The sequence below is a fragment of the Melozone crissalis genome, unplaced genomic scaffold, assembly GCF_028551555.1.
Source record: "Melozone crissalis strain CALT ecotype California unplaced genomic scaffold, PUWL_Pcris_2 ptg000005l_1, whole genome shotgun sequence".
Taxonomy (NCBI): domain Eukaryota; kingdom Metazoa; phylum Chordata; class Aves; order Passeriformes; family Passerellidae; genus Melozone; species Melozone crissalis.
The window spans coordinates 58983236-59000715 of NW_026535783.1; the positions used below are offsets into that span (position 1 = coordinate 58983236).

Sequence of the window (17480 nt, forward strand, 5' to 3'; positions counted from 1 at the left end):
GAGCTGAGGAAAAGTTCAGCCAAAAATCCACAGCTAGCCTGAAGGTTCAAGTCAGCGCACTCACAAGCAACAGCTGCACATCCTAAAACAGTTCTCTGCAAGTCTCAGGCTGGTATCAAAACATTTCTTGAAGTTTGAAGTGCTTAGATACAAACTGAGTCATTACTTGCAACTAAACTTCTAAAAAATGTCATGTCAGTGTTCCTTGACCCTCACATGCACATGACTCAGAGCACACCAGTGGTCTCTGACATATCACAGAAAACAGATTAGAAACACTTTTGAGAGAGGGGCTTAACATGTTAAGAACAAAATTACTCAAAATTATTTAAATATTTTTGTTTTAGAAATAAAAGAACTCATTATGAAAGGAGACCAGATATACTACAATTAGAGCAAATAGGTATTACCTAATTTGCAAGATGTCCAACAGCTATCAGGTCACAGGAACTCTGAATTACTGCCACCCATACAGTTGCTAATAAAGCATTTCATTACACATTACTCTCCAAACTGGAACACCTAATCTTAGGAATTAACCTCAGTTCACAATCTGAAAGCAGCAGGCTGTTGAGAACCAGAAATTTCTTATAGACAAGTTATTTGGAAGACATATAATACTAGAAATGTTGCACAGCCCATAACAACTATCAACTAAATTTACATTCTCTATTTAGAAAGCCTAATAAAGTTAAAAAAAGAAGAGAGAAAAGTTGTGGAGGGTGTAAAGACAAAATACCCAGGTGACACATTTGCTTTGTTTGTGCTTTCTAAATGTCAAATTCCCCACACACACATTCAGGCATTCATAGAACTTGACAAAACTAAAAACTGTGCTCTCTTTATAGAAGGAACAACAAAAGTCAAAGGGTTTAATTTCAAAACTGTGAGGAATGAAACTAATGTCCCACATCCCACCTCTGTCTTATTTTGTGCATTTTGAAAAAGAGCCTTTGAATCATGTTAACATTAAACAGAAAAACAGAGAAAAGATTCCTCTGTGTTTGTAAACTGGTTTGTGGCGCAGCATGGTCCTGTATTTCACCCCTATCCACTCCTATTGATTTAGCCCTTCAATCTGACTGCATTTACTAGCTAAATTAATTCTTATTCTAATAATCCAAGGCCTGTAAAACACAGTATATATATCAATATATATATCTATCTGTATGCATATCTATGTATATACATACATACATACATATATACATACATACACATACATGCATACATATATATATATATACACACACACACACACATAAAAGGCAACTTCTTTCTTATTTAATGCTCTCAAACACTTGAACCATAAACTACAACACAAAAAGGAATTCTTTAAAGTGTTACTGGAAAATTACATCTTGGTTTATAATGGTTCGTGAATGTCAAATAAGCTATTTGGCAAGTAAGCCTTAGCTGTTGGGCAGCTATGACAAACTGTATTTAAGAGCTATATACTAATGTTTGTAGTACAAGCCAGTTAGAGAAAGCCAAATGCCTTACAAATGGAACACGATATACAGGTTTCTTTTCAAAACTGTATGCTCTTAGGAGTTCTAGATGAGAATGGGATAATCTAGGTAATATTATTCTGCATTATTTAATTTCACACTTGCTTTGTGAACTTCACCTTGTCTCAGCTACCTTTCTCTTCAATTTCCTTTCTGACACTAAGCCTTTGTCCTCAATTCCCCTTTGAACTCTTGCCATTCCTCAGTTACCATGTACCTCAGCTACACTCCATGTCACACACCTTAGTCACACCACTTGATCTGTCAAGCCCACATGGTTCTTATACAGCTCTGAGGAGAAAAATCTCCATGATACTTCAATAAATTTTTGACTACTGAGTTATATTCAGAGAAGATACAACAATGGTGCCACCTTACGTGCAAGAACATAGTCTGAGTTTTCAAGTGCTCTAACATCGACAGTCTGAAGACAAACTCTCTCAGACCACGCATCAGGACACTAAGGGCACCAGCAGGTCTTAATGGCCATGACCAGCCTCATACAGGACCTCCATGAACAGCCCCTGCCTATGGCCCTGGAGCTCCATTTAAAGCTCAACTTTGGGTCTTCAGCCCTTGCTGAAGCGGCATCATTAGGTGCACCCACCTCGAGCCCTGGTTCTGGCTCTTGCCCTGGTCAGTAAGGGCACTGTCCCTGCTGGGGTCACCCTCACTTTCCAGCTTGCCTTAGCTTCTGGAGTAGACAGCCTTTGATGCTCCTCGACACTTTGCTTGTCATTAATTCCTATCAAATAAAATACAATACTGTTTTTTTCCAGTCTATGCAATTAATCTGCACTTGGTTTTCAGCCTCGTATTGCAAAGGACTTAATTTTTATGCAGTTCTCTCTATAATGACTGATTTTAAATCTTACCTTGTTTTAAAATTATACTAACCACACAAGCTTTTAGTTGTGGGTACTGCCTTCTATAATACACACCTGAGATGAAAACAAACGGCTGGCTGCAACCTATGTGTCTCCCACAGGAGTTTTGAAAAACAAATTATCACACCAAAACTTTAACTCCTATTCTACACACAAGTGCAAGCAGCAATGGCACTAGCTAGGAAAAAAAAACCCCTTCCTTTCTTTTGCATATTCATCAGCATCTGCAATCTTGGAACAATAATTCTTTAAACTGATGGACAAATTATTGTGCACTTCAAGAGAAATATAATGAAACAGCCAAGCTACATAAATGAAGTCTACATTCAAAGAAAGCTTGACTGCTCTGTTTTTCCATAATTATCTGATTTAATTTTATTTCCATCTGTCATTATTTATTAGTGTAAGCACACTTCAGAAGCATTTTTAAGAACTCACCTTTTAAAATAAAAATAACCTCATCAGCTACCCTATTTGTGTGTTCACTTGTGCACCAATCCTCATGCACTGATCCCCTCCTCCTCCACTAGTACAATTCTTTCTTACTTTACATATTCTTACTATCTAATCAGCTGTTAGCTCTCTCTCTAAAAGGAGACTGCAAGTATTGATGTTACTCACGCTTTTAAAAAGCCTTAGGGCAACACTGGTGCTTTCGAAGCAAACCTCATTCTTGAATCTCAGATCAAATAAAACGCAGATTATTTGTCTCTTTCTCTGGTAGGCACGAACACTGGCATACGAAAATATACCACTCTTGCAGAATTTTCCTTCCAATAACTTACCACAGCAGATGCAAATACTCCTTGAATATGTGACAGAACGGTCAAAGCTACTGCATGAAGAGCTTTTTGCCTTTTTCCTTCATTTGAAATGCAGCAAAAAGATGGTACATTGTAACTTCTGAAAATGCAATATCCATAAAAATCTTAGCTTAAAACTTACTGAAATCTATAAAGAAATATGAAGAACTCAACAGCTCTCATCTGCAACAGAAGACTTCAATATAAATAGCATCACTAACACTTAGTGGATTACTTCATTAACATTTAGCAGAAGATTACTTCAATAGACTGATCACAAATGACAATGCCAGAGGTGTTCACATATAAAATAAACATTCATAAAAAGTCTAAAAATATTTGTATCAAATACCTAAACTCTGACTTTGAAAAAAGGAACCAGACTTGTTTATGAACTCTTTCATGTTAAGATCCCAGTAATAAGCAGCTGCAAGAACTGTTTGCCCACACACATTCTGGAGCTGCCTACAGACTCTCTTGTTGAGTCAAAAGTTACTTTACTTCTTCAACATCCGTCATAGGTCAAATGAAGATTCAGACACAAACTACTGCAGCCAGAAAGAGCTAAGCAAATAGTACCTAAACATAGTATTACACTGCCAGAGAGAACAACTGCCCTTTGAAACTCACACAGAAATAATACCATTAATTTCTTAGGAAATATGAAAACACACATTATAAAGAAGAAAATGTGAACTCTTCAGCTTACCTCCTGCTAGTTTAGAGATTTCTTTATTTAGAAACAAAAAAGGATGCAATCTTAAGATACTTCAGAGGTATATTTTTTAACATGGTCAGAATCAAATGCTTCCAAAAGACTTTTAAAAACGTAGCAAAAGCCACTGTACTATCATAAGAATGAAAACCTAAACATGGGTAAAACATATAAAACATTTAGCTATTAAGGATCATACAAATTTACCGAAATTATTAGTATGAAATAGGAGTTGTTAAACTTGGGGTTTTTTTTAAACTAGTTGTGAGTAGGTTCACGCTTCCCTGCTAACTATAAAACTCTCAGCATTTCAGTCTCTTAAAACAGTCTATTTCATCTAAGATGGACAACAATAAGGTCAATTGAGTCAAAATGCTCAAACCTATAGTAAGGCAAAATCAAGGCAATTTTTAAAATCCAAATAGCCGTATTTTTCCACTGTGAGTTAAATCTGTTGAACATGTTATATTAAGCTTACATCAATAAAGCAAATTTTATTATTTTGGTAACACAGATTTGAAACACTGTCCATTGACAGTTGGCATAATTATTCCCTTTCCCCATGTATCCATCTGGTATTTCATAATCTTACTACTGACTAATTTATTTGACAAAAAATGTGGTTCAACTTAGTGTAACAAGTTCTACAATTACATTTCTCAGACCTTGAGATATCAAATATTTGGTATTAGGACATACCAACATGAAAGTCTTTTCTGTAAGAATGTTTGAGGGATTTTCTTGAAAATAAAGGGTCATTTTTCAAATGCAGTGTTAGACTCTATTTTAAATTGTCTAGTCCCTGAAGGAAAGTATTATGTCCTTCTGTTTTAAGATACTACTGCCAACAAATTTCACCTCGACCCTACAAAGCTTTTTTGAGGGTTTGTTTGTTTGTTTGTTTGTTGTTTTGGTGCAGTTTTGAGGGTTAAATTCCAACTCTACTCCACTTCAAATATTTTAGGTAGAGAGAAGATTATTAGGTTCTCAAATCAGTAAATTTTTGAAAAAAGTTATTATCACGTGTAACAACACTTTTAAAAAAGTATGCCAGACTTTATGTAAGCAAGCTACAGTTCTGATCCCACAATAGTTAGTTGCCACAAAACTGATTAGAAGAGCATTCACTTGTTTTAGTGGAGAAGGAAGAGCATTGCTTATTTACTAATTAGCTTTCAACAAAATATAACTTACACATCTGTCTGTTTGTCTCTGTTTAACCTTTACTCTCTGAAAAATGTTATTCCTCCCCTCTGGGTTTCCAATTCCAAAACTGAAGGAACTGAATGTAATTAATACAAGTCACCCAAGTCATATGGTCAATAAGAAAGAACAATCTAAGAAGCCTTATCAGGAACATTTTGCTGTCATGATGCAAGTTCTACTTACTTCTCCATAAGTACATTAGAAAAACAGCCATTTCCAGAACAACACATCTCCTCCTTGCCCCCTTCTCAAACTTTGGCTCTCCCAAACTTTTTTTCCTATCTACCCTTCTTACTTGCACATCTTCCTAACTGTCCTCTTCCTCCTCTAGATGAATACTGAAAATATGCAAACCTTCACAAACATTGCAGGAATCCCAGACACTTTAAGAACTCAAATGAGATGAATGTGAGCTAACCACCAAACTACACAATACATGGTATTTTTCACTTTTTCACTGTGATGGAATTGTTCACATTGACAGCACCGTTCTACTGCTCTCATGCTTCATTAAATCCAACATCTTCATTACTCCATGGGGGCCTTCCAAAGCTTACTCTTTCCACTCCAAAAGAAACAAGGAGCACTCCTACACCCTACTTCCAATAACATCAAACAGAGAAGGCAAAAGCAGGAAACCTAAGACACCCTTCTGGTTCACCATAGCTACTTAGATATTTTCATAATGGTGCAAACCCATGAACACAACAGACCTGAGTAAATTTTTCTGTTGCAACTGCTCAAGTACTGATGGATTAGCAGCTTTGAGATACTACATAAAATACTGCAAAGGGACTGAAGTCATCCTCCTTATCAGAAATTTCCCCCTCTCTTCATCAAAGCATGCAAAATGGTTGTGGAAAGAGGGCTGTCCTTCATAAGAGCCAGACACAAGCCACTGTCAAAGGACCTATGACTATAATAAATAACCACTGATATTGTTTTCAGTCACAGTGAACAGGCAAGACTCGGCTCCTAGACCCTCTGTTAACCACACAATCACTATCTGAACAGTGTGGACAAGAGTCAAAAGGCATAGTTTTTAAAAGAATTACACACTTCAGATACATGAAATACCTACTATGGCTTCAGGGTGTCTGCAAGACCAGACAACACTCACTGATGCCTTGGAGTTTTGTTTTTAAACTCATGCTCATTGTGTGTATGAATAATGTAGTGGATTTCACATTTTTCTCCCCTTGTCTATGTCTATTTGTCTCTCCACATCTTTCACCTTGAGTCTTCTCCAATGCTCCATGTCATCACAATCTCACAAGCAAAAAAAAAAACTGTGGGAATTTTATTCCAGATTTCAGTTTACTCCAGTGCTATTAAGAATCTCAGTAGGATACTGAGACTCACTGTACTTGCTCTGATACATATTACAACCACAATACATATTTAAGATAAAATTGTAAAATTCTAGCCAAATACATATTTTAAAAGCCAAATACATATTTTTTTCCTGGTAAATAACCAAAATGAAACGATCTATAAACATCTCTTATACAGCTAAGGCAAGACTGCAAAAAGACTACTTTTTCTTCTGGTTTTCAAATTTTATTGCAGGTTCTCTATGTAGATCATATCAGTCACTGGAAGTAATTTTAACAAAGATAAATGATACAGAACTATGTTTTTTATTAATGAAAACCAAAGCTTCTGACGTGTCTGAGCCTGACAATACCACACATACTTTTATATATTTTGTGGTACAAAGGAAGCAGCAGACATGTATTACAGATGGATGAAATAATAAATAATACAACTTCTGCAACATGCTGCTTATTCCAGACTTGACAGAAACTTCACACTGGCTACCACTAACACTGGTGAAATAGTGTTTCTGTTAGCCAGTCAGGGCTTTGGACATCTTTAAACGGCTCTCTGCTGGTCTCTACCCACACCTAGCTCCGCAAAGTCTACTAAGCCATATTTTAGCGTGTGCTTTGGTATTGAGATGCAAGAAAAATGTCAATATTATTTCATTAAAGAAGAAGAACCAAACAATAACACAAGAGAGTAAGCTATTATCTTGCAGAATTATTATTTCTTTAAGTTAGTAAGCATTCTCTCTATTTTTCATGGAAGGACAGGATAAAAAATTAAGACAGGAGTTTTTTTCTGTTTTAGAAGTCCTTTATTTTGCCACAAAAATGGCTACTCCCTTTTTTTTCCTGAGGGGGAAGCCTGCTTATAAAGACAGTAACTGAAAACTGAGATATAAATGGCATCCCAGATTTCCTCAATTTTTTGAAAATTATTGAATAATAGGCTTCGTACTACACAAGTGTCCATAATTCTTTACTTTCATAACCTCAGATATCCATTTATGATTGTGTCAGAGACAGAAGACAAGTCTAAGGCCTGACATATTTGTCTGCTGTGGTACGGGAAGACAGGATAATGTAAAAGAAGTCATGATTAGTTGGTAAGACTAACCTTCAGTAATGAAACTATGTATCAGTCACTTGGTGGGATTCATCCCGTGAAATGGGAATAACACACAATAAAACTGTTGTTGGCATGGAGGTGTGATCATGGGCTGTTATGATCTCATCTCATGCGCTGGCCCTGCGTGAGCTGATGCTGGAACTGGCCACTCCTGAGGAGGTGATACAAGGGGTGGTTCTGGGGTGGACGGAGAGGACATGATGCACGCCATTTTCATCCAGGGGATGTCCTGAAGGTGCACAGTCTACCCACCTGCCCTGACTGAGCACCACGCTCCATCTCCTCCTACTCGGCAGCTTCTCAAACATTCAGGGCTTGGTATGTATTTATGCAAAAGTGACTAACAAAATTGACTTGCTTTGCAATTCCTACTGCGTCCTGAGTTTTTTGTGCATGGGCATCCTCCTGAACCCATAACAATGATGAACAAGCAAAACCTTTGCTGTCATGCTCAGAGTCTTTACAATAGCATCACAAGAGGAAGGTAACACATTTTGAAAAACCACTAAAAAGTGGCATGAAAAACTCATTATCATGAAATGCAGAGAGCATGTGGCCATACTACACCTACACACAAAACATTCTTCTACAGCAACAGAAATTAATTCTGACTCAAATATATTGTGACAGAAAGGGCTTCTCAAAAAAATGCTCTGAAGTGTCTTAGAAACAAATATCTGATTCCCAGTTCAGCAGGAATTTGTTTGATGTTTTCTTTTCCAGCTTCAACTGTCCATATTTCTAAGGGAAGGAAACACTGCAATCTTTTAGGTCAAATTAGTGAGAGCATGTTCAACATAATTTCAAGCCTCCAGAAAACTTCGCAGATCTTACAGCATGAAAGGTTCAAAATAGTTTTTAGGCAAAGGAGACACTTTTACTTTCTCAATCATCTAGGGACTCAGTAACCACTGCTTAAGTGACTTAAAACAAGCACTTGGGACTTCATAAAGATATGAGGAATGTTGCTGCATGTTCTCTTAATTTCAGACTGAATACTTATGTCCATATTGTGGAAAAAGCCAGTACCAGTTTAGAATCATTGGGCAGCTTGGGCATGTGTACATTAAAGTGCCTAAGTATGTCCCAATAAAAGCAGTATTTGTGCTAGATGATGTCATAAAATTTCTAAGAACCAAATATCACTAACAGAAATCAGAACAGAATCTCTCTTGGGAAGTGACCACATTATAATTTAATTGAACTTCTGAAAACTGGAGCACTATAAGAAGTTTCACACGCAAAGATCTACAGAAAAATGCACTGCAAATAAAGATACATCTTGAATGCTTAAAATTCAATCCTGCAGTCCAAACAATAAGATATATTACTCTCACAACCTATTTAAGCAAGTAACATGAAACTTGCATTAAGTTTTACCGAACAGTCCAACTTTACTCTGAATCTAAGTAAACAAAAGTGTAGGGCTGGAGTGATATAAGAGTCATTCAAATGCCCTCACAGTTGACAGTTCCAGAATCTTCTTAGGTCATCTCCTAAGAACACCAATAATTTTTATTGTTAGTAATTGTAACACCTGTATTTACTTAAAGATACACATCTAGCACACTGGTTATAACACACTCTTTCTACAGGTTTACAATGACAGAGATTACTCCACTAAAAAATCAGACAAATACTTCCAAAGAGACTACTTGTCCCAAATTGCATCTGTCAAAATACTTTTCTGAAAGGAAACCAGTATTGCAGGATTTATATATCCAATTGCAAGATATGCAGAAAACTACTGGCTTCTCCAAGAAGTAGTCTTTTGGATAGGTGCCGATCACTTCAGCTGGAAAATAAACTTAAGTGATCTTTGGTAAATGTTCAGTTCTGTGAGGTCAGGAGATGTAAGACACCAAAACTAAAAATGAGACTTGTACAATGGCAAATTTTGAGGCATCTATCTGTATACATAAATTTATCTAGGTTTCTGATGAAATACAAAGAATTACATGCTCTGCATGAAAGATTATAGGGTATGTATCAAAGGAAGACAAACACTTGCATACGAGAAGCAATACAAAGTGAAAAAGAAAGAGATACACTTTCTCCTGTCTACTTCTATCTGATTTATCACCTCACAATGAGCCCTAGGAAGACATTTTCAATTTAAAACATAGAACCCTAAATGCTTTTCTGTAATTATGTATCCTGAGTCTCACTCCCAAGTAGAGAGACTATATAGGCTGATTAAGAATAAAATTTCATAGAAATATTTTTCATATAAAGATATTTTATATCCAACAGTAATTGAAAAAAGATTCAAGTTTCAGTGCCTACCTCACCAGGGAATAATTACTTTGCAAAACTTATGCAATAAATGACAGTCCTAAGCATTCCCTCATACTGCCAAAACAATCTTTTTCTAAAGTGTCTTTTCCTTATTCCACAGAAAATTTCTCATTCTAACAACAGGGATTACAAAACTGTGTACAAAACTTCAGGAGAAACTCATAATGCCCTCCTTCTTCTTCAAGAAACTTGCCCACCTATGATCAGGTCACTGTCCTAGACAATGTGAAGCATAAGTTTCAGTCCCACTCAGGCCACTCTCCTCAACATCCCCCTTACTGAAAACGCTAAGGGACACTAATTTTTCTTCACTCTCTGCGGCAAGTAAGGAATCTAACTCAGTGTTTCAAAGAAGAAATCACAACTGAACTGTACCTACCTCATATTTCCATACGCTTCTCATACCCAGCCCTGCTACATCCTACTATTTTTTTTCTGAAATAATTACTTGAAATATAGCATGGCAAGACTTTACAACAAACAAAATTATTTTTAGCTGTAATTACTTGACTGATGCAATTCACAACATGGGACAGGCAATAGTTCTGTCAATACCAGAGGAGTAGAAGGGCAGAAGGCAACAGCTGAACATGAACAGTAAGTTTCTGGATTGCTGCAGAGCAACTCCTAAATTCATACCCACAGATTTCAAAGCATTTTTAAGAGACTGACAATTAATCTTCAACACCATAAAACAGGTGCCATTTTAGGAGGAACAAGGCAGTAGTATCTAATAGGAAAGTCAGAGGATAAAAATGTGCAAAAACAGTAGAGCTATAGTTCTTGCTCTTGCATGTACATATAGTTTTCTCTGCGCGTTTCTATAGGCACAGACACATATTTATAGACACATATTCAAAAACCCCAAGACATTCAAAAAAATTAAATTACTAGAGCGAACCTGTATCTGTTAATATCTAAAGACTTAAGGAGCACAAAGAGCAAAACCTCCAAAACACAACTAAAGGCAGTGAGCTACATTATTTGTCCTGGCTAGACTGACACAAGCCTTGTGCCTGTGAGATGCACAACAGTAACAACATGCACGCATCTTCAACTCGTGGTTGGGTCACGTACAGGACTTCTAACACAGGTCTCTGCATTAAAGAAAAAAATAACAAAGTGCCACCTAAGATTATAAAGACATTTCCAGTATTATTTTTAGAAAATCGGCGAAAAAACAGATATATTCAGCCTCTGAAAAAAGTAACATTGTTTCGAAAAAGGGATGGCGAGGAAATGCAACACGATAGAAAAGAATGTAGTGGGGTGCAAATCTCTGGGAAGACTGCTGGCGAGGTGACGCTCTCCAGCAGAGAGGCCGTGACGAGCAGAACTCGACCTCCGGGCACGACAAGGACATCGGGCGGGCGGTCACGGCGAGGCAGACAGCAAGGACGGGCAAGGGCACGCACCGACAGACGGAAACAGGCAAGGACACGCCCGGGCACACAGGGACAGGCAAGGACACGCACGGACTGACACGAGGGAAGCCCCGGCCCTGCGCCTGCTGCCAGCCTGGCCGCCCCCCACCCGCGTCGAGGCCTACGCGGCCCCCCCGACCCAGCTCCCCGGGAGGCAGCGGCGGAGGTCCAGGCCCGGACGGCCTCCTCGGGCCCCCGCGGGCGCCGGGGTGCGGCGGTGCCCCCCGGGCGGCCGGCGGGGAGCCCGCGGTGCCGTTACCTGGGCGGCGGCGGGCGGACCGCGGCCGCTCCGCTCCTGGCGACGAGGCCCCTCAGCGCCGCTGACATTGAGAGAGACGCCGCCATGATGCTCAACGCAGCCGCTGGGAGACGGCGGCGCCGCAGGGCCAAACCTCCTCCGTTCGGACAGGAAACGCGAAGGCGAGGGCGGAACGAGGCGGCGGGAAGAGGCGGCGGGAAGGGGCGGTGGGAAGGGCGGGAAGGGGCGGTGGAAAGGGCGGGCAGGGAGGGCAGGGAGCGGGGCTGGGATGGGGAGCGGTGGAGAGCGGGCTCGGCAGAGGCAGGAGGGAAGGGCGCTGCTGGCCTGGTGGGAAAGCAGAACTGATGTCCGGAGCTCCGGGAAGGCGACAGTCGGGTGTTTGGGGTGCAGGCCTCCTTTTTCCCAGTTACATGTTTGGCCCAGAAACATTGTCGGGCAGCGTTGGTTGTGACACCATCTTCTTTATGGGCAGAAGCTCAAAGACAGGAAATTTAGGTTCTCTATTAGAAGGAAATTCTTTACTGTGAGGGTGGCGTGTTACTGGAACAGGTTGCCGAGGGAGATTGTGGACTCCCCAATCCTTGCAGTGTTCAAAGGGGGGTTGGATATAAAGCCTTCAGAAACCTGGACTATGGAACCAGAGATGTGTCCCTGCCCCATGGCAGGGGCATTGGGACTAGATGATCTTTAAGATCTGTTCCAACCCTTAACTTGCAGATTCTGTGGCTATGGATGGCAGGACAAGCCCCAGGGAGGGCAGGTGTCTGGGCTGGCTGGTTCCCTGTGCCTGGAGCCCTCCGTCCTGGGCACAGAAGCTGTGGGATCAGGTAATTTTGGCCCCATTCTTTCCCATTATATTTTGCTGACAAAGTGGTGCACTCTGTACAAAGACTTGAAAGTGTTGGTACATCTTCTTGCACCTGCTAAAAGCATATTTCTTAGATTTGCTGTCTGAAATGGATTCACATTCTTAGTTCACTGAGATAAGGAAGCCTCTAATGGTACTGTGGCACTTTCAGGAGTTCTTTTCTGTTTTTAAACCAATTCCTGCCTTACCTCCTATAGCAAGGAAGACTGCCACAACCGCTGGTCTCTTGGAGTCGAATTTATAATGCATTAACTGTAAACTGGAAGCAAATAACAGTACTCATGCCCTACAATAATGAGGGTTCTGTGTACGCGGCTGAAGACAGATGGCTATAAATCAGAAGTCAAGTATGATTCTGTTCGGTGCCAAAAGCTCAAATGACATAAAGTTTCCAAAAATACATGGTGCAGAAGCAGTGTTAGAGGACGATCTGCAACATTGTGAAGAACTGAAAAGTTTCTGGTTCTGATGGTGAAAATAGATGGTATTCTTGAAATTACTCTATTTTTGTATTAAAAATCTGATGACCTCTTTAAAAAAAAAAAAACAAACTTAAATGACGTTTCAGCTTCAATCTTACTTTAAAAAGAGAAAGTATTTAGAATAAAAAAAAAAAAAAAGAGCTAATAAATTTGTACAGAATGTACAGAAGGGGATGTTGGTTTTGACTAATTGTTTCTGCTTTGCTCCAGGAGAAGCAAGCCTTGTGCTTGATTTTGACAGCAGAGTTTGACAGGGTCAGGTACAAAAATTCTGCACAAGTGAGTAAATTCAACATTTTCTTGCTCTAAATGAAGGAAGACTGAAAAATAGTTCAAATGATAAGCTAAACAAACTTTCAGCAAATGTCTTCTGCAGTATCAAATCAACAGAACATTAATTTTCAGAGCAACACCCATACACTATATAGTCCTAATGAAATGTCAGACCTAGAGCCATTATTTCAGTCTTTGTATTAGGCGGTTACAAGTCATCCAAACTTTCCACTGTAAAGTGCGTAATTTTCTATTCTTTCTTCCCATCAAATATTTTTGTTTTATGTAAAGTGTATGCTGTTTTCTCCCTTTTAAAACAGAAACAATGCTGCAGAAAAAGGAGTAAAGCAAAAAACCTGTCTGGCAGCCCAATAGAGAGACACAGTAACAACAGCAATTTATAAATTTGGTGGGTTTACAGACGTGAGTACTTAAAATTATTTTTTCAATTGTTAGTGAGTATGTTCAAAGTCAGATGTAGAAAGACAGATAACAGGAGTAATTTTGTAGTAATGATGAATTGGAACAGGTCATTGACATAGTGAACTGGAGTCTTTTGTTTAATGCAGGTGGGAAAACCCCAAACTCCTGAACCTAGCAGTTTTTGTCCAATGTGTTTGAAGGAAAGGCTTGAAAAACTGCTTCTCACATTTATTTGAGATGTTTTTTTCACAGCTGTACTAGTTATCAGCCTAATAATGCATGTCTCTCACATCAAAGCTTCAGTCACTTGCAGAGAAGCATAGCAAGAATATCTACGTCTCACAAAATTTGTAAGTTTTTCTCTCTTCCAAAGTCTTTGTCCAGTGCATGAATGATGGCAGCATTCACACCAACTCAGATTTACTTCATCTAATCCAAACTTTTTTCTCTTATGGTGCTTCAGCCAGGAAGAGTGTTCTGTCATTCTTGTAAGCTGGGGAAGATTTTATAGCTGTTAATAAATTCACCAGTGGTTTGGTGAAGTCAGTTGCCTTTGAGGGCTCCATTGTGAACTGAGGTAAATTGTCTGGGTCTGTCTATCAGCTGACAGATTATCATAGCTCAGCTGAAGATCTTTTGGGCAGATCCAGCTTTGTGTCCTCTCTTCCTGCCAGGGAGGAAGCCAGTGGTTTGGGCACTGTGTGAAGGCTCCTGTGTTTCTTGTAACCCAGTTCTTCAGACTCCTGCCCTCCCTGCTGCCTCTCCTCTGGCTGGGGAAAGGACAGAGGTAGCACATGGCAGCTGGAACTTTAAGTTGCCACGTTATGAACTGAATCTGCCAAAGGAGGGTGCCAAATTCAGGAGCTGCTTTTGGCAGCTGCAGGGACAGGATGGTCCTGTGTTAGATCACAACTGATGGGCTTGAGCATGTGTGCAAGTGAACGTGCTGCTAATTGCTTGCACAGCCCCTGGAACCGTTTTGACCCTGACTAATTAGCACCATCCCAAACAATGTCTGAGCACAGTCTGGGAATGAGCATGGGCCTGGGACTGTTCCTAATAAGCCGTGTGGATGAGGCCTTTCTGGGTTTTGGGTTGTTTTTTTTGAGTAGGGGAGAAGAGGAGAAAGAGTTTAGCTCCACGGGTGTGAGCTGTGCCATGTAAGCTGAGCTGCATCAGGGGTACAAAAGGATCCTTAGACTGTTTATTTACTAATTTAAATGTAACCATAGCAGTTGTTGATGAAGTATTTCTGTATAGTAGTCACAAAATGGTGAGAGACTATTTCAAAACAAATAACTATAGCTGTCCAGAAACAGCATTTGTGGCAATTCCAAGCACAGTTTACTGTGAAATTAATATGCACCAACAGTCCCTTGCAGTCTGGTGCCTGAGAAAGGGAGAGACATGAATTTTTCTGTCTCCCACTACTAGCCCAGGTTTATAAGCAGACCTATAAGATACTCCTACACAGGTTAAATGTGTACTATTTTATCTGATTGGCTTAAATTTGTGTAAATGTATTCAGACATATAATACAACACCTTTTTTAATCATCATGTCTTAGGTTAAACTAGTGAATTTTTGTGCATAGCAGTCTTAGAAAATGGAGTGTTAAATGCCATGTTCCTCAAAATAGTTCAGTGCAATTTTTTTGAGGTGACTGCAGAACTATCACTTGAAGTCAGTACTTTCACAAAGGCTTAAACTTTTCATTCATAAATCTGGCTGCAAGCTAATCTTCTGTCACTGATATACTGTGAAGCACTGTCCCTCAAGACTGAAACAGTTCATGTGCCAGCACTTATTGTGCTGTACAGTATGCTCACAGTTCCTATTGTCTCACTCTATGAGAAAGCTTATTAGCTTAACTGTGAGAGTTAGAGTCATGTTTTTCTTCACATATGTGAGCTGCATACAATGTGAAAATCGGGGAGCAAAATTTAACTTTTTAGTATTTTTTCTGCTAGGCTGAGGTTGCACAGCCTTACTTCATGCCCAAACAAACCAGTTCTGGTAGAAATAATTTCACAGTCTCAAGTAAACTACAGTTAGCAGTGATCAGCACAACTCTTGAGCTATTCCTTAATGTATTGTTGCTTTGGATTAGTTTGTTTTCTACTGGGTGGCAGAGAGGAACTATGTAGGAAACAAAAGCATCAGTCTCAATCTTGACAGTCTAATGGGGCAAAGAACTGGTGGAAAAGGGATCCAAAATGCAAGAAAGCTGATTATATTGTCTAGAGCTGCATGAATTCCCCGTTCCATTTTATTTGTAGGTTGCGTTGATTTTACATACAGAAGCTATGATTTCAGTGTTGGATATCTCTAGATTCTACCCTTCTGACAACTAAGCATGACAGTTTAACACAGAATAAATAATTAATTTACTTTCATAGGACTAGGGTTTAGTTTTTAAAATACTATGTTTTTGTTTTAGAATTTTATTTTGAAAATTTTATCTTTGTAAAGAGCTTTCTCTCTCTTTTGGCTTCATTCTGTCCCAAATAATTTACTTTGCTGATGAAATATCAGCTGCACTTATGCTTGTAGGGTTTTTTAAGTATTTGCAGTGGGACAGAGACTATTCCTATGTAATCCTCTGCAAACCTTACAACGCTTTAGGTGTCAGGGTAAATTTAATGGCAGAATTTGTCCCAAATATCAGTTTCTGCATTACAAGATGAGTTAGCATAAAACATGATGTTTTGGGATTTTAGTATTTATTTACATTCTCTATATGGCAGGCAGGTTGGTAAAAAAGCTGATGGTATTCTCGAAGTCTGTTTGATTGCATATGAGATGTAAAGTGCAGTTGGAGCTGTCTGGATTTAATTTTTCTCCCCCTTTGGTATGGGGGAATAAAATATCTCAGCTCATACAGGAGAAAAAAATTAAAACCAGGCAGAGCCAGCCCCATTGTAAGCTTCACATGCAATCAGACGTCCTTGCAGAGAAACTCCCCTTCCTGGCTGCACTGCTGCCACTAGTGAAACACAATTTAAAAAAAAAAAAAAAAGAGAAAAGAAAAAAAAAATCACTTTTTATACTTGCTGCTTTCAAGTTAGACATTGACATGTGAACCAAAATCTTCTTTTTAACTATTGCCCGGGAGGCCACCAAAGAATCCCAGCTGACCCCCTGCCATCAGAGTGAGTGATGGTCGGCTGCTGGTGTTGCAGCTCACTTCCCCCAGGCTGCCACCCTGAGAGATCCCACCATCCACCCTCGGTGTGAGTGACATTGGCCCACTGGGCTTTGAAAACACTTTTCAGGTCGGTCATTGCAGAGAGATAGCTTCCTTCACACACACCATCAGGGTGAGTGACGTCAGGCCACTGGGGTTTAAAATACAGACCCTCAGGCTTGCTAAGCTGACACTGCTGAGAAAACTGCTTTTATTGTTGTACATCAGCAGGGACCTCTTTGTCTTTTTTTGCATTGTTTACTTAGAAGCCAGCCTTCCCATTCCCCGACTCCCACCCCAGACAATTATTAACATCTGTAGGGTAATTTCTATGTCTTCTTTCTTTTCTTTTTTTTTTCTTTTTTTTTTTTTCTTTAACTGGAGGTAAAACAGATTTCAGTCTTTGAATTTTTATAGCCATCTGCCTTCTCATATGATTTTGGAAAGATCCTAGGTATGGTGGTATTTGTTAGTGGAAGAGTCTTAGAATAATAAAAGTAAGACAGTTGTTAAAGATTCTAGTCCTTTTAGTTGTCCAGATCAGACATTCTTTCGCTGATAATGATAGTCATTCTTCCTTCTTAGCTTTTTGTGAGGTTCCTGGAAAATTCAGTCTTCAGGAAATTATTTCCTCCAATCTTGACATAGTATGACTTCCCTTGTCCTTGTAGTCCATGCTGCAAGAAAGAT

The 17480-nt window shown here is 39.3% G+C and overlaps 1 protein-coding gene across 1 annotated transcript in view; it reads right to left on the reverse strand.

Annotated features, from left to right (window-relative positions):
• NDUFS4 (NADH:ubiquinone oxidoreductase subunit S4) overlaps positions 1–11706 on the reverse strand; it is a 47812-nt gene extending 36106 nt beyond the window's left edge. Inside the window, exon 1 of the mRNA XM_054287544.1 lies at positions 11558–11706. Coding sequence (XP_054143519.1) covers positions 11558–11643 — 86 coding nt within the window. The 5' untranslated portion in view covers positions 11644–11706. The remainder of the gene's footprint in view (positions 1–11557) is intronic.
• Positions 11707–17480: the final 5774 nt, after the last annotated feature.